The 24,333-nt window shown below is 40.6% G+C and overlaps 1 protein-coding gene across 10 annotated transcripts in view; it reads right to left on the minus strand.

Annotated features, from left to right (window-relative positions):
* Positions 1-1,570: 1,570 nt before the first annotated feature.
* LOC124606955 (liprin-beta-1) overlaps positions 1,571-24,333 on the minus strand; it is a 931,859-nt gene continuing 909,096 nt past the window's right edge. For all 10 annotated transcript variants that reach the window (XM_047139091.1, XM_047139092.1, XM_047139089.1 and 7 more), the window contains 2 exons: positions 23,697-23,765; positions 1,571-2,682 (listed from right to left, as the gene is read on the minus strand). In XM_047139091.1, the coding sequence (XP_046995047.1) occupies positions 2,632-2,682; positions 23,697-23,765 (120 nt within the window). In that variant the 3' untranslated portion in view covers positions 1,571-2,631. The remainder of the gene's footprint in view (positions 2,683-23,696; positions 23,766-24,333) is intronic.

Consider the following 24,333-nt stretch of genomic DNA (forward strand, 5'->3'; position numbering starts at 1 on the left):
GTACATGTGTAGTGTTCACACAGATTTTACAGTCAAATCCTGATTTGTTCATCATGTATAATATGGAGCACAATATTGATGTGGCAAATTGAGGGTAATTCACTTCAGAGATACAAGTCATCTAGTGAAGTATGTTCCAGATATCACAAGTGTATTGCAATGAACTATCGATCATGTATACTGACAATGGAAAACATTGTAGGTTTCGTTTCTTCTCAACAATGGAGTGTGGAGGACTGGGACAGTGATAATTGTTCATAAAAATGACATATCTGTCCATACATGAAAGATGAATGGTGTTCATTCATAATAAACCTCAAGAAACATTCCAGCAGGACGAAGTGAAAAGAGAGAGGAAGTTGGAGGTTGTTTGATATTCTATGGTAGTATTTTGCAATAATTAGTCCTTTGGTATACGAGAGAGATACTTTGCAACAGAATAGCTACACTAAGTTAGTGGACAATGAGGTTTTGCCATTTTCACAGTCATCTTATCAAACAGAATAACTTTTATCATTATCAATGTTATCTTCAGAGACAGAAATATGCACACCTACCAGGTTAAGTGATTGCAAGACACAAGGAACTAGCTGGGGCCATTAAATGTCTTGATTGCCTCACAAAGCACTTGCTTTTGAACCCTGCTGACAATAATGGGACTGTCTAGAACACTGACAAATGTCAGGGCCATAGCCACGGAACCTGACTGATTATGTGAGCTGTAAAAGAAATGGCTGGAAACTGATATCTCCTACACCCAAAAGATGATGTACAGTCCATGCCACAGTGAATAGTAGTTATTATTAAGGTTCACGAAACTGTTACACACTAATGAGGAGAAAGTGACTAATTTTCACCCAATGGACTTTTTGTAAAAGTTTTTAACACTGATACATTAAACAACAATGTAACTCTTCCGACTCATGGAATCACTATGCACAATGGTTGAACATAACAAGATAACTGTTAAATACTCCAAAAGTCCAGAAATACGATGCTGTAGTCAGCATAAAGAACAAATTCAGTAGCAAACTGTGTAAATAGGTAATTTAAATACAGAGAGAACACATTGATTTAAAGGGCATTCACATGCTACCAACATCATATTTCCATGACAGGTTCATACCTTATTTCAAACATAATAAATGTCATATTTCTGTGTGTGAAAGGTCTTACAAACAGTTACTTTAATTTTTTATGGGTGTCAATCAAAGAAAGGACTACCATACAAGTATTTTAGAGAAGCATTGCAGTGGAAATTTGCAGCACATGGTGTACCTTTTTCCAACCATGACATGAGACACTTCTTCAGCTTGCTGCACTGATATAAGAGTAACTCTTTTCATTTGTGGTCTACACAATCTGATAGTCATTTATTTTCTTAGAGCTATAGTACATACACAAGTGAATTAACATCAGCCTCAATCATGGCCACACATACATATATATAATAAAATTATTCTTGGCATTGATGACTTATTATAACAACATTTCATGATAGTGCCTAAATACAGTAGACACATTCAACATGACATTAATAAAGGTGCAGTTTGATGAAATAATGCACATAAAAGGAAGACATCAGTTTTTTTTTCTTTTTACACACTCGCCTGTACATAGTACTTACAACAAGAATTTGACACATTCTTCCACATGCTATAGGAAGCCTGAGTAAACCTAGTACATTGGTCCCAGAATTAAAAACAATATGTTACAGGATTATTTTGCATAAACATTTTTCAAAGCCAAAATTGTTGTTACATACTTTCAACAAAATGCCTTTAGGAAAAAAAGTACAAAAATCCTTCAGGGTCAAAAGGACTAGAAAATTCAATATGCAGGTACATACAAGATTTTTTATATTCATGTGAATATATTATGTATGTATTCTGCATACCTTTAATGATTTAATCTGTCATTAAACCGATAACTGTCTAACAATGAGCTTGAGGTAGCTTCATAAAGTGTCTGTAATATTTTTACAAAAGAGGTTCTTTAACAATCTCACAAAATATAAAAAATACCAATTCATACTGGCCCTTTTTTTTAGGGTTAGTACACTTTACAATGAGCTGAAAATATGGTTTTTAATTAACGAGAGTTAGGAATAAAAATGTGATGTTTCCTCTTCTCTCTTTAGCAAAATATTGTATGTTGAGAAATAATCATAAAATTACAATACTTAGGGCTACGTAAGTACTTGGTTATAGTCTTGACATTGCCAAAATTCTATTTCATATAATAACAAAATTGAAAACTTTTGTGCAAAAATATACATAATTTTAATAACCTATTTCCAACATAAGTATAATGGTGATATGCACTCATACTGTAAAAAACTTAATTAATCTGTGTCAAAAGTCACTTAATGTTTCATCCTGCATTGAAGTTTAATGGCCATGAACTTAAAAAAAGGGGGGGGGGGGGGGGGGGAGCATGAGAAAAGGCAATAATGAAATTACACACGAAATTTACATATGTGGAAATATTTTTCCTTCCTAGCAACTGATACTATCTTCAACATGATAGATAAAATTCACCAGTTGTTTTCACTCCAAACAATGTACATTCCTGAAGCAGCCAAGTAGGACAGTATTCTGATGAAAACAACATCAGCTTCCTCGTACAATTTCATACGTTGCTCGTTCGATCACCTTGAGGTGAGTCTCTCGAAGGTTGAGTCTGAAACACAATTATTGTGTACATCTAAGTACAAATCCTGTCAGTGACAGAACCACAATGGCATGATGACTATTACACACACATATTGCAAGGTAAAATAAATTTTAATTGAATAGTGTAACATCAGGGGAACAAAGGACACTTTCTCCCTGTACAGTAAAAGATATATTTATTAGGGGAGACTGGAGGATGGGGGTAAGGCGAGTGTCCAAATTGAATTTATTTTCTAAAATTTTTATGTAGAAACAGAATACACACAATTCTGATTAACTCAACAAGTACAATTATCACAATGATTGCAGCCATGTGGGATCCATTTTTGAAATGTCAGTTTCCTATTATAGAATGGAAGGTTTCTTTCAAAATGCCTGATATTGAAATGTCTGTCTTAAGTTAACCATAACATCTTCCCCAAATCAACATGCTCACTGAATAGACATGTTATTACAGGTGCTATGACTAGTATTTGGCAGTCATGTCGACTAAGAATAATACATAAACTTGACAACAACTTCTTTAATTTTTATAATAAAAAAATTTAAAAAAGAAATAAAACAGAATTCTGCAGACATAAATGCCTTGAATCAAATTTTCCCACCATCTCTCTGGCTTCAAAGCAGGAGCATGTTGCATTCAAATGAAACTGACATAGCATGATATGGCAACAAGCACGTCACTTTCATGAGCAAAGGCAATTTTGATAGTTTTGGTTTAGTCAGAATATGCCCTATAGTACTGAGCCACTTGCCATGATAAATGCCACACCATATGTACAGCCCTTATATAACAATAATGATATGAGGGATGTGGCCTGCCCACCCCATTCCAGTGCACATCTTACCTATCAATTACCATTTCCACAAATGAAACTGTAATCAAAATAATCATGAAATCAAAAAATGTAAAATCCAGGACGGAATGTAATAATATTGTAAAAGGGAAAGTTGCTACTCACCATATGCTGGAAATGGCAGAGTCGCAGATAGGCATGACAAACAGACGTCACAAATATAGCTTTCGGCCAGAAGGCCTTCATCAGAATTAGACGGCAAACACACACATACACACACACGCAAATGCAACTCACATGCGCATAACTGCAGTCTCAGGCAACTGAGCCACAGTGTCAGCTGCAGCACCAGTGCATGATGGGATTGGCGACTGGGTGGGGGTAAGAAGGAGGCTGGAGTGGGGAGGGGGAGGAATCATAGAGTAGGCGTAGCGGACAGTGACATACTGTTGGGGAGCACGGAGGATCATCTAACCTCCCGACTGCACTTAGCTGCCATACCCTCTTTCCACCTTGTCCCTCCACACTCCCCAACAGCATGACACTGTCCGCCACGGCTACCCTACTATCCCTACCGCTCCCCGCCCAAGCTTCCTCCTTATCCCCACCCACACGCCACTCCCATCATGCACCAGTGCTGCAGCTTGCAGTGTGGCCTCGGTTGCCTGAGACTGCAGTTGCGTGTGTGAGTTGCGATTGTGTGAGTGTGTGTGTGTTTGCCACCTAATTCTGACGAAGGCCTTCTGGCCAAAAGCTATATTGTGACAGTCTGTTTGTAGTGCCTATCTGCGACTTAGCATCTCCGCTACCGGTGAGTAGCAACTTTCCTTTTCACAATATTGTTACAAAATAATTATTAGTCATATTAGCTACTGGTTTTCTGTTACTGGTTTATGATAGATGTTACATGCATTTGCTGCAACGAGTCACAGAGGTTAAGAATTACGATCTTATAAACACTACTTTATTAGAGAGACATTTAGTCACTAGTGCTCATCTTAAGGCAGTAAGCCCTACCAGCCACTTAAGTATTATTTAAACAAGCTGTAAAATGCTCCTGTTGGAGCACATAGAAGGTGAATATGTTTCTCTTTTGAAGACTCTAACGGAAAAGTGGGGAACCAGTTGCCTCAATCCTTATTCTGCCTTCCTCACCATAAATTTTGGCATGTGAACATATTCATCCTCTTTTAACACAGAACGTTCTAAATCCTTTTACCCAGTCTTTCTTTGTAGTGAAGCTTCCATATTCAGCATCTCCACCTCTCTAGCACTTTCTTTGTACCTCTCCCTCTGCCATTGTTTCCTTTTACTCCCACTGATTTACAGTGTATCCCACTGTCACTGTCTCCTCTTGTATTTCGTTCCCTTTGCCACTGTCTCTACTGTAACGCAGCAGGTTGAATATTCTAGGGGACCCGCAATTTATTTTTTCCACTATACCCAAGTGCTTAAAATTTCAGACCATGTAGGTCCTCCCCTTTACTTACATCCTAAAAATCACCCCAGTCTCAGTATGGTCTCCACTGATCTGTATTTTTCATTTTCACCATCGCTTCTCTCTTTTACTCCCATTGCGTCACATTCAAAACTGTTTTTCATTGACTGGTTGCGACATACAAGACTGTCATCTTCAGATCATTTGAAAATTTTTTTCACTTTCACTGTACATCAAGTTCCGATCATGAACCATGGACCTTGCCATTGGTAGGGAAGCTTGTGTCCTCAGTGAAACCACAATGGAGGGGTATCTGTTAAGAGGCCAGAAAAACGTGTGGTTCCTGAAGAGGGGCAGTAGCCTTTTCGGTAGCTGCAGGGGCAACAGTCTGGATGACTGACTGACCTGGCCTTGTAACATTAACCAAAACGGCCTTACTGTGCTGGTACTGCGAACAGCTGAAAGCAAGGGGAAACTACAGCCGTAATTCTTCCAGAGGGCATGCAGATTTACTGTATGGTTAAATGATGATGGTGTCCTCTAGGGTAAAATATTCAGGAGGTAAAATAGAACCCCATTCGGATCTCCAGGCGGGGACTACTCGGGAGGATGTCATTATCCGGAGAAAGAAAACTGGCATTCTACGGATCAAAGCACTGAATGTCAGATCCCTTAATTGGGCAGGTAGGTTAGAAAATTTAAAAAGGGAAATAGATAGGTTAAAGTTAGATATAGTGGGAATAAGTGAAGTTCGGTGGCAGGAGGAACAACACTTCTGGTCAGGTGAATACAAGGTTATAAATACAAAATCAAATAGGGGTAGTGCAGGAGTAGGTTTAATAATGAATAAAAAAATAGGAGTGCAGGTAAGCTACTACAAACAGAATAGTGAACGCATTATTGTGGCCTAGATAGACACGAAGCCCATGCCTACTACAGTAGTACAAGTTTATATGCCAACTAGCTCTGCAGAGGATGAAGAAATTGATTAAATGTATGATGAGATAAAAGAAATTATTCATGTAGTGAAGGGAGACGAAAATGTAATAGTCACGGGGGTATTGGAATTCGACAGAAGGAAAAGGAAGAGAAGGAAAAGTACTAGGTGAATATGGAATGGGGATAAGGAATGAAAGAGGAAGCCGCCTGGTAGAATTTTGCACAGAGCATAACTTGATCATAGCTAACACTTGGTTTAAGAATCATGAAAGAAGGTTGTATAGATGGAAGAGGCCTAGAGACACTGGAAGGTTTCAGATAGATTATATAATGGTAAGACAGAGATCTAGGAAACAGGTTATAAATTATAAGACATTTCCAGGGGCAGATGTGGACTCTGACCACAATCTATTGGTTATGAACTGTAGAGTAAAAGTGAAGAAACTGCAAAGAGGTGGGAATTTAAGAATATGGGACCTGGATAAAATGAAAGAACCAGAGGTTGTAGAGTGTTTCAGGGAGAGCATTAGGGAACGATTGACAGGAATGGGGGAAAGAAATACGGTAGAAGAAGAATGGGTAGCATTGAGAGATGAAATAGTGAAAGCAGCAGAGAATCATGTAGGTAAAAAGCCAAGGGATGGTTGAAATCCTTGGGTAACAGAAGGGATATTGAATTTAATTCATGAAAGGAGAAAATATAAAAATGCAGTAAATGAGGCAGGCAAGAAGGAATACAAACGTCCAAAAATGAGATCGACAGGAAGTGCAAAATGGCTAAGCAGGGATGACTAGAGGACAAATGTAAGGATGTAGAGAGGCATATATCACTAGGGGTAAGATAGATACTGGCTACAGGAAAATTAAAGAGACCTTTGGAGAAAAGAGAACCACTTGCATGAATACCAAGACCTCAAACGAAAAACCAGTTCTAAGCAAAGAAGGGAAAGCAGAAAAGCAGAAGGAGTATACAGAGGATCTATACAAGGGCAGTATCATGGAAATGGAAGAGGGCGTAAGTGAAGAAGAAATGGGAGATGTGATACTGCATGAAGAATTTGAGAGAGCACTGAAAGACCTAAATCGAAACAAGGCCCCGGGAGTAGACAACATTCATTAGAACTACTGATAGCCTTGGGAGAGCCAGCCCTGACAAAACTCTACCATCTGGTCAGCAAAATGTATGAGACAGGTGAAATACCCTCAGATGTCAAGAAGAATATAAAAATTCAAATCCTAAAGAAAGCAGGTGTTGACAGGTGTAAAAATTACCTGACTAACAGTTTAATAAGTCACGGCTGCAAAATACTAATGCAAATTCTTTACAGACGAATGGAAAATCTGGTAGAAGCCGACCTTGGGGAAGATTAGTTTGGATTCCATGTGAGGCAATACTGACCCTACGACTTACCTTAGAAGATAGGTTAAGGAAAGGCAAACCTACGTTTCTAGCATTTGTAGACTTACACAAAGCTTTTGACAATGTTCACTGGAATACTCTCTTTCAAAAGGTGGCAGGGGTCAAATACAGGGAGCGAAAGGCTATTGACAATTTGTACAAGAACCAGAAGGCAGTTATAAGAATCGAGGGGCATGAAAGGGAAGCAGCGGTTGGGAAGGGAGTGAGTCAGGGTTGCAGCTTATCCCCGATGTTATTCAATATGTGTATCGAGCAAACAGTAAAGGAAACCAAAGAAAAATTTGGAGTAGGAATTAAAATCCATGGAGAAGAAATAAAAACTTTGATGTTTGCTGATGACATTGTAATTCTGTCAGAGACAGCAAAGGACCTGGAAGAGCAGTTGAACAGGATGGACAGTGTCTTGAAAGGAGGATATAAGATGAACAACAACAAAAGCAAAATGAGGATAATGGAATGCAGTCGAATTAAATCAGGTGACACTAAGGGAATTAAATTAGGAAATGAGACACTTGAAGTAGTAGATGAGTTCTGTTATTTGGGGAGCAAAATAACTGATACTGGTTGAAGTAGAGAGGATATAAAATGTAGACTAGCAATGGCAAAAAAAGCTTTTCTAAAGAAGAGAAATTTGTTAACGTAGAGTACAGATTTAAGTGTCAGGAAGTCCTTTCTGAAAGTATTAGTACAGAGTGTAGCCATGTATGGAAGTGATACATGGACGATAAATAGTTTAGACAAGAAGAGAATAGAAGCTTTCGGAATGTGGTGCTACAGAAGAATGCTGAAGATTAGATGGGTAGATCACATAATTAATAAGGAGGTACTGAACAGAATCAGGGAGAAGAGAAATTTGTGGCACAACTTGACTTGAAGAAGGGATCGGTTACTAGGACATGTCTGCGGCATCAAGGGATCGCCAATTTAGTGATGGAGGGAGACCAAGAGATGAATACACTAAGCAGATTCAGAAGGATGTAGGTTGCAGTAGTTACTCGGAGATGATGAAGCTTGCACAGGATAGAGTACCATGGAGAGCTGCATCAAACCAGTCTCTGGACTGAAAGACCACAACAACAACAACATTAAGATCTTAGTGGAGAGTATATTGCACATTCCACACAGTTTTGTCAAAAATAAAATTACAAAACTGTCACAAGTAAAAATATACACAGCTAAAATGCACCTTGTGGAACTTACATTTGTAGCACTCCTTTGATGCTCGTCAGTTCTTAAAATCCCCAGTATACAGTAAAAGTGCATATTTATGCAAACTTTTGTATTTATATGATGAGTGGAGTACCTCTTGGAATCTTCTCACTCGAAATACATTTCACTGCCACTGTCTCTCTCCCATCATCACAGTCTCTCTACTACCCTCTTTCACCACAAAAAAAAGCAAGAATGTGTTTCTGTGCCAAAATGTTTGGTGAGGAAGGCGGAATTAAGATTGTGGCAACTGGTTCCCCACTTTTCGGTCAGAGTGTTTTAAAGAGGAACATATTGATCTTTTTTGTGCTCCAACAGGAACATTTTTCAGCTGGTTCCCTTCTTTTTCCATGTTAGAGCGAGGGTGTGCTGATTAGTTAAAACAAATTCTGTAGGTCAGTACAGTTCTCACAATTTATTTACATACTCAGATACATTGATATACTTTGACAAACACAAACAACAAAGAAATATGTAAAACTGCTTGCTTTACATTTTTTCTGGATACGTTGCTCACCTATCGCAGTTCATCAAATAGGCCTGGCTTATGATTTGTATCTTAGAAGAGTAAAAATGTTATTGCAAATATTTTACTGAATTCATAGTTTTTCCACTTTTATGTAATTTGGAGTCATTTTAGTTCTTTTTGCATGTTTAAACCCTGTTTAGTAATTATTTTGTTACTGCAGTACCACTTTGGGCATATTTGTACAGATGTGAAGTGTTTGTTATACAGAGACAGTGGCCTCAAAGTTTTAATGGTGAATAAATGCTGACTAAAAATATAGTTTGGTGACCTTACAACCCTTTCAATGTGTTCACTACATCAGTTAAAACTACATTTACATCTTTTATCAGAAGCTGCCCAAAAACAAATGGTGCTTTTATAAGCCACCTAAGGTCCATCCCCAACAACACCTAATGCAAAAGAACCAATCGATTTGCTCAATTTGCCTGGGCTGGAGGAAGTGTGTAATGTTTCAATTTTGACCCTGTACTGTAGGACAGCTACAGTATGTCCATTCTTCTGGTAAGTATACAAATAGTTAAAAGGCCAAGGGTTACCCAAAATACTTGACCCCATATCTTTGTGTGAGATATCATGTTTTTACATCTCGCTTTTTGGAATAAATATGTACCATGCATTGTCATCCACAGACAGATTACTAAGACTCTTAACTAGATTATCAGTAGTTTCTTGAGCTGCCAGTATCTTCATTATGTCCCATATAAGACTATATATAGAAATAGAAAAAAGCGAATTGTGTATTTCTTGCAAAGAAGGGAAAAAAAGAAAAAAGAAAAAAAGATGGGCTTTCTCCACTGCTGGTGCTAAATGAAGTGACAGAAGTTAAAAGCAAGACATTTCTCTGAGCAACTTTACCAAACAGATCACATAGGAACTACAAAGTGCAACAACACACTTTTATACACGATGTAGCAAAGTAGCTTCCCGACTTCAAAATACAATAAACCCCATTTTATGAATAAGATTTTTTAATTTTTTTAAATAAAGTCAGTACATACTTAAAATTTTGTTTCACACAGTGTGTGCTCCGTGCCGCCGTTGGATAAGCAGCTGCAGCAGCAAGTCGTATACTCCTAGCTCACTCATTTGTTACATAGTTTAATTCTTAATTATCTTTGTGTGTTTTTGGTACTTGCATTGTCTAATTCATAAATTTCTGGCGTATTATAGTATTTGAGAGTTGTAGCATCACGTTTTAGTACCTGAATAGTGTAAATTCGCGTAGTCGTTTGTCTTCTGTTTTTGTTTTGAACGGCCAGTGTCGGTTGGTCACAGTCAGTGTGCTCCCTGCCGTCGTTGGATAAGCAGCTGCAGCAGCAAGTTGTATACTCCTAGCTCACTCATTTGTTACATAGTTTACTTCTTAATTTCTTTGCGTGTTTTTGGTACTTGCATTGTTTAATTCATAAATTTCTGCCGTATTACAGTATTTGAGAGTTGTAGCATCGCGTTTTAGTACCTGAATAGTGTAAAATCGCGTAGTCTCCTTCCGCCGCCGAGCAGTGTGTCAGCAGTGCGCAAGTAGCAGCATTACTGCATTTACTAGGCAATCTTGTATTTTAATAACCGTTTAAATTTTGTGTCGATTTGTTTGTGCTCTCTGTAGATTAGTTCAGACGTTCTTTGCACAACAGTTTTTAGCACGGATAGGGACTGCAACTGCTGTGTTCGGATGCAGGCTGAGTTGGCATCCCTTCGCTCCCAGCTTCAGGCAGTGTTGGCTTCGGTCACACAGCTTGAGGCTGTTGCCAATGGGCATCACTGAGGGGTTCTGGATGGGGGTTTGTCGGGGACGGCTAGCTCGTCCCACGCATCCCCCGATCGGACTACGACTGTGGTTGCCCAGGATACTGCCCACATTGAGGCTGATACCTCACCTGTGGTAGAGTGGGAGGTCGTCTCACGGTGTGGCAGGGGGCGAAAGACATTCCGGAGGGCTGAACGGAAGGCCTCTCCAGTTTGTCTGATGAACCGGTTTCAGGCTCTGTCTCAGGCTGATACTGATCTTCGGCCTGACATGGCTGCTTGTCCTGATCCAGAGGTTGCTCCTCAGTCTGCAAGATCCGGGCGGTCGCAGAGGGTGGGCTTACTGGTAGTTGGGAGCTCCAATGTCAGGCGCGTAATGGGACCCCTTAGGGATATGGCAGCAAGAGAGGGGAAGAAAACCAATGTGCACTCCGTGTGCATACCGGGGGGAGTCATTCCAGATGTGGAAAGGGTCCTTCCGGATGCCATGAAGGGTACAGGGTGCACCCATCTGCAGGTGGTCGCTCATGTCGGCACCAATGATGTGTGTCGCTATGGATCCGAGGAAATCCTCTCTGGCTTCCGGCGGCTATCTGATTTGGTGAAGACTGCCAGTCTCGCTAGCGGGATGAAAGCAGAGCTCACCATCTGCAGCATCGTCGACAGGACTGACTGCGGACCTTTGGTACAGAGCCGAGTGGAGGGTCTAAATCAGAGGCTGAGACGGTTCTGCGACCGTGTGGGCTGCAGATTCCTCGACTTGCGCCATAGGGTGGTGGGGTTACGGGTTCCGCTGGATAAGTCAGGAGTCCACTACACGCAACAAGCGGCTACACGGGTAGCAGGGGTTGTGTGGCGTGGGCTGGGCGGTTTTTTAGATTAGATGGCCTTGGGCAAGTACAGAAAGGGCAACTGCCTCAACGGGTGCAGGGCAAAGTCAGGACATGCAGGGACCAAGCAGCAATCGGTATTGTGATTGTAAACTGTCGAAGCTGCGTTGGTAAAGTACCGGAACTTCAAGCGCTGATAGAAAGCACCGAAGCCGAAATCGTTATAGGTACAGAAAGCTGGTTGAAGCCAGAGATAAATTCTGCCGAAATTTTTACAAAGGTACAGACGGTGTTTAGAAAGGATTGATTGCATGCAACCGGTGGTGGAGTGTTCGTCGCTGTTAGTAGTAGTTTATCCTGTAGTGAAATAGAAGTGGATGGCTCCTGTGAATTATTATGGGTGGAGGTTACACTCAACAACCGAGCTAGGTTAATAGTTGGCTCCTTTTACCAACCTCCCGACTCAGCAGCATTAGTGGCAGAACAACTGAGAGAAAGTTTGGAATACATTTCACATAAATTTTCTCAGCATGTTATAGTCTTAGGTGGAGATTTCAATTTACCAGATATAGACTGGGACACTCAGATGTTTAGGACGGGTGGTAGGGACAGAGCATCGAGTGACATTATACTGAGTGCACTATCCGAAAATCACCTCGAGCAATTAAACAGAGAACCGACTCGTGGAGATAACATCTTGGACCTACTGATAACAAACAGACCCGAACTTTTCGACTCTGTATGTACAGAACAGGGAATCAGTGATCATAAGGCCGTTGCAGCATCCCTGAATATGGAAGTTGGTAGGAATACAAAAAAAGGGAGGAAGGTTTATCTGTTTAGCAAGAGTAATAGAAGGCAGATTTCAGACTACCTAACAGATCAAAACGAAAATTTCTGTTCCGACACTGACAATGTTGAGTGTTTATGGAAAAAGTTCAAGGCAATCGTAAAATGCGTCTTAGACAGGTACGTGCCGAGTAAAACTGTGAGGGACGGGAAAAACCCACCGTGGTACAACAACAAAGTTAGGAAACTACTGCGAAAGCAAAGAGAGCTTCACTCCAAGTTTAAACACAGCCAAAACCTCTCAGACAAACAGAAGCTAAACGATGTCAAAGTCAGCGTAAGGAGGGCTATGCATGAAGCGTTCAGTGAATTCGAAAGTAAAATTCTATGTACCGACTTGACAGAAAATCCTAGGAAGTTCTGGTCTTACGTTAAATCAGTAAGTGGCTCGAAACAGCATATCCAGACACTCCGGGATGACGATGGCATTGAAACAGAGGATGACACGCGAAAGCTGAAATACTAAACACCTTTTTCCAAAGCTGTTTCACAGAGGAACACCGCACTGCAGTTCCTTCTCTAAATCCTCGCACAAACGAAAAAATGGCTGACATCGAAATAAGTGTCCAAGGAAAAGAAAAGCAACTGGAATCACTCAGCAGAGGAAAGTCCACTGGACCTGACGGGATACCAATTCGATTCTACACAGAGTACGCGAAAGAACTTGCCCCCCTCCTAACAGCCGTGTACCGCAAGTCTCTAGAGGAACGGAAGGTTCCAAATGATTGGAAAAGAGCACAGGTAGTCCCAGTCTTCAAGAAGGATCGTCGAGCAGATGCGCAAAACTATAGACCTATATCTCTGACGTCGATCTGTTGTAGAATTTTAGAACATGTTTTTTGCTCGAGTATCATGCCGTTTTTGGAAACCCAGAATCTACTATGTAGGAATCAACATCGATTCCGGAAACAGCGATCGTGTGAGACCCAACTCGCTTTATTTGTTCATGAGACCCAGAAAATATTAGATACAGGCTCCCAGGTAGATGCTATTTTTCTTGACTTCCGGAAGGCGTTCGATACAGTTCCGCACTGTCGCCTGATAAACAAAGTAAGAACCTACGGAATATCAGACCAGCTGTGTGGCTGGATTGAAGAGTTTTTAGCAAACAGAACACAGCATGTTGTTATCAATGGAGAGACGTCTACAGACGTTAAAGTAACCTCTGGCGTGCCACAGGGGAGTGTTATGGGACCATTGCTTTTCACAATATATATAAATGACCTAGTAGATAGTGTCGGAAGTTCCATGCTGTAGTATACAGAGAAGTTGCAGCATTAGAAAATTGTAGCGAAATGCAGGAAGATCTGCAGCGGATAGGCACTTGGTGCAGGGAGTGGCAACTGTCCCTTAACATAGACAAATGTAATGTATTGCGAATACATAGAAAGAAGGATCCTTTGTTGTATGATTATATGATAGCGGAACACACACTAGTGGCAGTTACTTCTGTAAAATATCTGGGAGTATGCGTGCGGAACGATTTGAAGTGGAATGATCATATAAAATTAATTGTTGGTAAGGCGGGTACCAGGTTGAGATTCATTGGGAGAGTGCTTAGAAAATGTAGTCCATCAACAAAGGAGGTGGCTTACAAAACACTCGTTCGACCTATACTTGAGTATTGCTCATCAGTGTGGGATCCGTACCAGATCGGTTTGACGGAGGAGATAGAGAAGATCCAAAGAAGAGCCGTGCGTTTCGTCACAGCGTTATTTGGTAAGCGTGATAGCATTACGGAGATGTTTAGCAAACTCAAGTGGCAGACTCTGCAAGAGAGGCGCTCTGCATCGCGGTGTAGATTGCTCGCCAGGTTTCGAGAGGGTGCGTTTCTGGATGAGGTATCGAATATATTGCTTCCCCCTACTTATACCTCCCGAGGAGATCGCGAATGTAAAATTAGAGAGATTAGAGCGCGCACGGAGGCTTTCAGACAGTCGTTCTTCCCGCGAACCATACGCGACTGGAACAGGAAAGGGAGGTAATGACAGTGGCACGTAAAGTGCCCTCCGCCACACACCGTTGGGTGGCTTGTGGAGTATAAATGTAGATGTAGATGTAGAAAAATTGTATCAGGAAGGTGGTGCCCCCCATTGCCCAGGTGCAGCAACATAACTTCCTTGAAAATATAATGTAATTGGATAGATAAAAAAATCTAGTCACCAAGTGGTGGCAGGAGAACACACATATAAAAGTATTTAAATTTGCAAGTTTTCGGAGCCTGTGGCTCCGCCTCCTGGGAGAAGCGTTGAAGGAGAAGGAAGAGCGGTGGAGGAAAAGCACTATTGAGGTTTACGAAATGGGATGATTTGTAAAACATCACCTAAACTCAGATCATGGGAGACTTACCAGATGAGATGAGAAGCAAAGACTGATTGTTGGGGACTACGCCAGATGAAATTTGAAAACATGAGAGCTTACAGGTGGAAGACAGGGTAATATGCAAGACAGAGAGATTACTACTAAAACATTGGGCACAAGTTAACCAGAGTGAAAAGCTAAGTGCTTTGTATGTAACAGAGGTGAGAGGGGGGACGGCAAAAAATAGACAAGTCAGAAAATGAAAGATATACAAAACTGAAGTGGACTGAAGAAAGGAGTATTTACTGTGAATAAATGCTGAGACGGAAGGAATTAACGTAAATTAAGGCCAGGTGGGTAGCGAGAACCAAGAACATGTTGTAGCACTAGTTGCCACCTGCAGAGTACTGAGAAACTGGTGTCTGGAAGAAGAATCCAGATGGCATGTGTGGTGATACAGGCACTGGCGTCATAACTGTCATGTTGAACAGCATGCTCTGCAACAGGATATCATGTGCTGCCATATACCCACTCTGACTATGCCCATTCTATCTGACTGATATCTGAGTGGTAGTCACACCAATGTGAAAGGCTGAACAGTGTTTATGTAACAGCTGGTATATGACGTGTCGTTTCACAGGTGTCTCTCCCTTCGATAGTATTTGTTTTGCCAGTTATATGGCAGGAATAGGTGGCGGTAGCAGGGTGCATAGGGCACGTCTTGCACCAGGTACACTCACAGAGGTAGGAGCCATAGGATAGGGAGATGGGGCAGAAGAAGCATAGGGTCTGGCAAGAATATTGCAGAGATTGGGAGGGTGATGAAAAGCTATTCTAGGTGTGATGGGCAAAATCTCAGACAGAATGGATTTCATTTCAGGGCATGTTTTTAGGAAGTCCTGGCCTTGTCAAAGTAGCTGATTGATACATTCAAGACCAGGATAATACTGGGTGACAAGTGATGTGTTCCGAAGTTGTTTTTTGGAGGGATTAGCAGTACCAGGATTGGATGTGATGGCCTGGGAAAGCTGCTTTTGAACTACACTGTTGGGATAATTATGTCTACTGAAGGCTGAAGTGAAAGTGGTGGTGTATTGCTGTAAAGAGTCTGCACCCGAACAAACACATTTGCCTCAAATGCCAAGCCTGTATGGGAGGGAATGTTTGACCTGGAAAGGATGGCACTAACAAACAACAGTACTTACATTTTGAAAGTTGCTAACCTTTCCATGTCAAACATTTCCTCCCATACAGCCTTGGCATTCAGGCAAACATATTTGTTCCGATGCAGACACTTTACAGCAATACATAACCATTCTCACTTCAGCCTTCACGCCACGTAATTATCCCAACAGCCTAGTCCAAAAGCAAATTTCCTGGCCATCACATACAATCCTGGTACTGCTGATGCCTCCAAAAAACAACTTCAGAGCACACAGCTTGTCACCTAGTCTTGAATGCAACTATCACCTACTTCAACGAGGCCATGACTTCCTAAAATTATGCCCTGAAATGAGATCTATTCTGTCAGAGATTTTGCACATCACACCTAGAACAGCTTTTTGTCACCCTCTCAATCTCTGCAATATCCTTGCCAGACCCAGTGCTCCTTCTGCATCCATCTCCCTACCCTATGGCTCCTACCCCTGTGACCGTCCCTGGTGCAAGACTTGCCCTATGCACCCTGCTACCACCACCTATTCCAGCCGTGTAACTGGAAAAACAAATACTATCAAAGGGAGACACACCTGTGAAAAGACACATCATATACCAGCTGTTATGTAAATAATGTTGAGCCATTTACATCGGCACGACTACCAACCAGTTACCAGTCAAGATAAATGGGCATAGGAAGAGAGTGTATACAGGCAACACAAAATATACTGTTGCAAAGCACACTGTACAACATGACAGTCATGACCTCAGTGCCTGTTTCACCAACGCACTACCTGGATTCTTCGCCCAGACACCAGTTTCTCAGAACTCCGCAGGTGGCAACTAGCACTACAACATGTCCTTGGTTCTCGCCACCCACCTGGCCTTAATTTGCGTTAATTCCTGCCTTCTAAGCATTTATTCACATTAACTACTCCTTTCTTCATTCCATTTCAGTTCTCTACATCTTTCATTTTCTGACTTGTCTATTTTTCGCCGTCCCCCCTCCCAGCTCTGTTTCGTACAATGCACTTAGCTTTTCACTCTTGTTAACTCATGCATGATGTTTTAGTAGTAATCTCTGTCTGGAATATTATCTGTCTTCACCTTTAAGCTCTCAGATTTTCAAATCTCGTCACGTGCAGTCCCCAACAATCAGTCCTTTTTTCTCATCCCATCTGGCAAGTCTCCCCTTACCCATCTTTCTGGGTGACTTTATAAACTGTACCCCTTTCCCTAAACCTTTCCAGTCCTTTTACTCCACCCCTCTTCCCTCCCCTTCAACTCTTCCGCTAGACGAAGAAGCCACTGGATCAAAAACATTTTGTGTATGTTCAATAAATGTAACTCCATCCTACGTCCGGAGTGCGGGACTTCGGCTGGTCAATTTCCAAGAATAAAATACAAACAGCCCTTGTTTTGGTTTTATTTTTTAGACAACCAGTTTTGGCATTACATAACGCCATCTTCAGGCCTGTATATGTTGAGTAACCCTCTTGTTAGAAACCAATGCAGCATTGTCAACTGGTATCGTGAAGATTTTGTTCCCACGGGCATGCGCACTCCTTGGATAGTTGTCAGCAACTTTTGTGGATGTGTTCCCCTGCCACTGCTTGATAAGTATTTCTTTTTAATTGTAACATGTTGTTGTTGTTGTTGTAGTCTTCAGTCATGAGACTGGTGTGGTGCAGCTCTCCATGCTACTCTATCCAGTGCAAGCTTCTTCATCTCCCAGTACTTACTGCAACCTACATCCTTCTGAATCTGCTTAGTGTATTCATCTCTTGGTCTCCCTCTACGATTTTTACCCTCCACACTGCCCTCCAATACTAAAATGGTAATCCCTTGATGCCTCAGAACATGTCCTACCAACCGATCCCTTCTTCTAGTCAAGTTGTGCTACGAACTTCTCTTCTCCCCAATCCTATTCAATACCTCCTCATTAGTTATATGATCTACCCATCTAATCTTCAGCATTCTTCTGTAGCACCATATTTCGAAAGCTTCTATTCTCTTCTTGTCCAAACTATTTATCGTCCATGTTTCACTTCCATACATGGCTACACTCCATACAAATACTTTCAGAAACGACTTCCTGACACTTAAATCTATGCTCGATGTTAACAAATTTCTCTTCTTCAGAAACGCTTTCCTTGCCATTGCCAGTCTACATTTTATATCCTCTCTACTTCGACCAGCATCAGTTATTTTGCTCCCCAAATAGCAAAACTCCTATACTACTTTAAGTGTCTCATTTCCTAATCTAATTCCCTTAGCATCACCTGATTTAATTAGACTACATTCCATTATCCTCATTTTTCTTTTGTTGATGTTCATCTTATATCCTCCTTTCAAGACACTGTCCATTCCATTCAACTGCTTTTCCAGGTCCTTTGCCGTCTCTGACAGAATTACAATGTCATCGGCAAACCTCAAAGTTTTTATTTCTTCTCCATGGATTTTAATACCTACACAAAATTTTTCTTTTGTTTCCTTTACTGCTTGCTCAATATACAGATTGAATAACACCGGGGAGAGGCTACAACCCTCTCTGACTCCCTTCCCAACCACTGCTTCGCTTTCATGCCCCTCCACCCTTATAATTGCCATATGGTTTCTGTAGAAATTGTAAATAGCCTTTTGCTCCCTGTATTTTATCCCTGCCACCTTCAGAATTTGGAAGAGAGTATTTCAGCCAACATTGTCAAAAGCATTCTTTAAGTCTATAAATGCTAGAAACGTAGGTTTGCCTTTCCTTAATCTTTCTTCTAAGATAAGTCGTAAGGTCAGTATTACCTCATGTGTTCCAACATTTCTATGGAATCCAAACTGATCTTCCCCGAGGTCGGCTTCTACCAGTTTTTCCATTTGTCTGTAAAGAATTCGCGTTAGTATTTTGCAGCTGTGACTTATTAAACTGATAGTTCGGTAATTTTCACATCTGCCAACACCTGCTTTGTTTGGGATTGGAATAATTATATTCTTCTTGAAGTCTGCAGGTATTTCACCTGTCTCATACATCTTCCTCACCATATGGTACAGTTTTGTCAGGACTGGCTCTCTCAAGACCGCCAGTAGTTCTAATGGAATGTTGTCTAATCCCGGGGCCTTGTTTCGACTCACGTCTTTCAGTGCTGTGTCAAACTCTTCACGCAGTATCATATCTCCCATTTCATCTTCATCTACATCCTCTTCCATTTCAATAATATTGTTCTCGAGTACATCGCCTTTGTATAGACCCTTTATATACTCCTTCCACCTATGTGCTTTCCCATCTTTGCTTAGAACTGGGATTTCATCAGAGCTGTTGATATTCATACAAATGGCTCTCTTTTCTCAACTTCACTACTTCATCCCTCAGAGCTACCCATTCTTCTTCTACTGTATTTCTTTCCTCCATTCCTGTCAGTTGTTCCCTTATGCTCACCCTGAAACTCTGTACACCCTCTGGTTTAGTCAGTTTATCCAGGTCCCATCTCCTCAAATTCCCACCTTTTTGCAGTTTATTAAGTTGTAATCTACAGTTCATAACCAACAGATTGTGGTCAGAGTCCACATCTGCCCCTGGAAATGTCTTACAATTTAAAACCTGGTTCCTAAATCTCTGTCTTACCATTATATAATCTATCTGATACCCTCTAGTATATCCAGGATTATTCCATGTATACAACCTTCTTTTATGATTCTTGAACCAAGTGTTAGCTATGATTAAGTTATGCTCTGTGCAAAATTCTACCAGACGGCTTCCTCTTTCATTTCTTAACCTCAATCCATATTCACCTACTATGTTTCCTTCTTTCCCTTTTCCTACTCTCGAATTCCAGTCACCCATGACTATTAAATTTTCGTCTCCCTTCACTACCTGAATAATTTCTTTTATCTCATCATACATTTAATCAATTTCTTCATCCTCTGCAGAGCTAGTAGGCATATAAACTTGTACTACTGTAGTAGGCATGGGGTTCGTGTCTATCTAGGCCACAATAATGCGTTCACTATTCTGTTTGTAGTAGCTTACCTGCACTCCTATTTTTTTTATTCATTATTAAACCTACTCCTGCATTACCTCTATTTGATTTTGTATTTATAACCCTGTAATCACCTGACCAAAAGTCTTGTTCCTCCTGCCACTGAACTTCACTAATTCCCACTATATCTAACTTTAACCTATCCATTTCCCTTTTTAAATTTTCTAACCTACCTGCCCAATTAAGGGATCTGACATTCCACACTCCAATCTGCAGAACGCCAGTTTTCTTTCTCCTGATAACGACGTCCTCTTGAGTAGTCCCTGCCTGGAGATCCGAATGGGGGACTATTTTACCTCCGGAATATTTTACCCATGAGGACGCCATCATCATTTAACCATACAGTAAAGCTGCATGCCCTTGGGGAAAATTACGGCTGTAATTTCCCCTCGCTTTCAGCCGTTCGCAGTACCAGCACAGCAATGCCGTTTTGGATAGTGTTACAAGGCCAGATCAGTCCATCATCCAGACTGTTGCCCCTGCAACTACTGAAAAGGCTGCTGCCCCTCTTCAGGAACCAGACGTTTGTGTGGCCTCTCAACTGATACCCCTCCATTGTGGTTGCACCTACGGTATGGCTACCTGTATCGCTGAGGCACGCAAGCCTCCCCACCAACAGCTTTGAGTGGCAGAACATTCTCTGAAAAAAGAGCACTTGTATTACAGCCATCTTGTGTTTATATTGTGATATTTTTTGCAAATATAACGTACTGATCTTCAGTAAGGAACATACATACATCAAGATGCTATTTAATTAGTACATTGAACAATGTTAGTCTCACATTAAACCTAATTCAAAGTGAAACATGACTGAAAGCAGTGTAGAAAAGTACTACACAAATAAGAACAGATGCTCGCCATGAAAGCAGCCAGTGGATATACAGTATATGCAATAAGTTTCCAGCATAATATCGGCAAAAAACATTTACATATCAGTATGTGATTTTGACAAGAAACAGTATGTCATTTTGACAAGAAATATATCACAAATTTTTTCTTTCTTTTTGCACTTCCACATCGAGAGGCATGCAATATGTACATAATGAAGACCTTGGCAAATCAAAAAGCTAGTGGTAATCTAGATAATAGCCTTTGTAATGTACATAATATTTAATATGGTCTGAATATCATCCCAGCTGAGCATACAATGCTGGGACTGCAATACGGCAGGTAGACTGGAGTGAGGGGCTGTGTTGGGTGGAATGAATGAAAGGAGAAAAGAGATGGGGAGAAAGAGACAGAGGGTTGGCGAAGGGTGGCTGATGGCTTGGAGGTAGGTAGCAGGTGTACAAGATAGAACTGTGGGAGGGAGAAGCAGCAGGAGACAGGATGGGAATGCGAAACAAGGACACCAGGAAATCACGTAGTGCATAATGATGATGATGATGATGATGATGATAGGGAGTGCAGTGGAAACAGGTGACAGAACACAGGAAGGAGAGACTGTAGGGTAGAGGGTGTGGGCGCAAAGGGTTAGCTGAGACTGAGGCCAGGAGGATTATGGGACTGAAGGATGCACTGTAAGAATAGCTCCTGTCTATGTAATTCTGAAAAGTTGGTAATGGCAGGGAGGATTCAGATGGCACGGGTTATGAAATATCTATTTAAACCAAAAATACTGTGCTCTACTGTGCTCAGTAGTATGGTCTGCCACTGAGTGATCTGTTCTGCTCCTGGCCGTGGTTTGGGGGTGTCCAGCCACTCTAACTGTAAGTGGTCGAGCTCGCATAAAATGCTATGGGGAAATTGCAGTACCACTGTTACAGGACATTTCTGCTTTTGCAGGTGGTGCAGCCTCTACTGGGATAAGATAAGCCTGTGATGGGAACAGAGTAAGATGTGCTGGGTGTATGAATCAGGCAGGTCTTGCTCCTGGATCTTCCATTGGGAGTGGGAGTGGCAGACGGATGGACCAAGATGATGTGTAGATTGGGGCAGGTAGTGGAATGTCACTTTAAGTGGGTGGGAAGTATTGTGGCTAGGACGTTCCTCACTGGCAAAATGATAGATAGGCACAGAACTGGAGAAGAGATGGTTTAGTTGCTTCAGTCCAGGATGATACTGGGTGATTAGACTAATGTTCCTATGCAGCTGGTTCTTGGCAGCTGTGGAAAGATGATGTTGAGAAGCCAGTGAGTTAGCTGTTGAAAGACCTGCCTCACACTGTGCCCTCCTTGCCCTGTGCATCCTTTCTACCAACCATCTTCCTAGACAGATAACTGCTCTAAAAAACCAACAGTTAGTCCAGGCATGGCCACAGTTACATATATTTGGGTGTAAGTATGGTTGTATGTATGAATGTGAATACTTACACTAAAGAAAGAGCAAGAGCTCAAAAGCTAATACAAATGATCTTTTCTGTTTCATGCTTTTATGCACCACACAGTCAGCTACAGGTGAGTGGTTGTCAGTTCTTGGTTTTATAAAAGTAACTATAATTAAGCACCTCAGAAAACAATTAATGTTTCACATTTGTTGCAATAGCTTGTAGTTAATTATTACTGCAACGACTTCATCCTCAAAGACAAAGGAGTCCAGACAACAGGGCTACCAACATACAAGCATTACAAACATTTCTAAAATGTTTTGTGGATCTCTATAGCTCTTGTTCAACAAGCTATATTCTCACAAATTCTTGTTTCTGGGAGAAATTGATAGCTATAAAATGTAGAAATTTAGTGCCTATTTAATGTGAGAGGAAACTAAGTTTGGTAAAAATTTATTTTTCATATTTATGTCCATATTTCTGGAGTGACCCCAATAGTCATTTGCATGATAAACTTTACTGGGTAAAGCAATCGTGAAAATTTCATGTTTAGTACCAGAAAAGGGTGCCCTTTCAAACAGTAGTTATAGCAAGTATGGGTCAGGTGTCTCATCTGAGATAAAAGGGTTTTTAAAATCACTTACTTCGGCTCAAAAACTATGAACCAAAAATTGATAAAACTTAGAGCTTATAAACAAGCTACTTGTAATAAGGTCAGAAAAGGAGAGGTTTAAACCAATTACATGAAGAGATCAATTTCCTTCAACTTGGGAGAAATTTTCTCATGACAAAATTTATTGACAATTTTGATTGGCACTAGGAGCAAAAATAGTGAGCCAAATTTCATAAAATGTACACAATCTGCACAATGCCAACTGTTCATCTACCTTCCCAAGTTTTCCAGCTTTATAGCAATTACCCACTGATTTACAGTACTTCAAACATGGTTAAAATTTTCAAAGCATCACTGCAACATCTGCACATCCCTCACTGAATGAGATCCATAGACATAAAATATTAAAATTTGGAAGCTAGAACTCTATAAATTTTCATTTGGTCATTTAGCAAACCTGCAAACCAAATCTGAACAAAGTGTGAGGTGGTCGAGTGAGGACCATTTCTAAAATTTGACCACTTGACGGAATACTCTACAGACATTGGATGTAATAGTTACATGGAGATTGAAACACAGACAGACAGACAGACAGACAGACACACACACACACACACACACACACACACACACACAGACATACATTCATTCAGGTTTCTTCAAACAGGAAAAGACTAAGGAGTATCAGAGTTATATAACTGCGAGAATCACGATTGATTATACAGCTCTTAGAACAATGACATACCTCATGAAAATCATACATCCAAAAGATGTTTGTTTGTTAAACTGGTGGGTGAATCTTGTTATCTCCAATATTAGTAAAACACACCAAAGAAAATACATGAAAACTAAATTAATACAAAATAATTGAAAAACTCTCCGGTTAATTTTGTAAACTTACCAGAACTGTGCCTTGAGCATCAGTGACCTGAGAGACAACCCCGGCCTTTTGTTGTGCGTTCATTTTCATCTGCCAAAATGAAATGGAAGTCAGTAAGAGAGACAAGATATACAATCTTATGCAAATATTTTGCTTAAAGAATTAACCCCCCACCCCTTCAAATATTTGGGTAGAAGAAAACTGCAATGCTCTGCATTTCTCATAAAATAATAAATAAAATACAATTGATACATTTCTTTATAGTAGGAAATGATCTAAAGATTGCAGAGAATTTCCTTGCAGGCATAATATTCCTGGGTCTGTTTTAAACCTGACAGACTTAAAGAAAGACATTATTCTGAATTATGTCTAATCTTGCAACACAGTCTCAGTAAGGCTCATATTAAAAATGCTAGTTAGTACCTACAAAAATCCCTTATATTTACTGCAGGAAAAACAAATGAAATATTAAGGCAAAGATCCCAAGCTCAAGTCTTGATCCAGCAAACAGTTTTGATCTGCCACGAAGTTACAAAATTATGGTTATCAGTATTCTGATACTAATACACAGTTACTTTGCAATTCTTAGAATAAGCACATAACCCCATGCTAAAATTCTACACAATGTAATAGATTTAAATTATTGTTATGAAACTGT

Source organism: Schistocerca americana, chromosome 3, assembly GCF_021461395.2.
Source record: "Schistocerca americana isolate TAMUIC-IGC-003095 chromosome 3, iqSchAmer2.1, whole genome shotgun sequence".
NCBI lineage: Eukaryota > Metazoa > Arthropoda > Insecta > Orthoptera > Acrididae > Schistocerca > Schistocerca americana.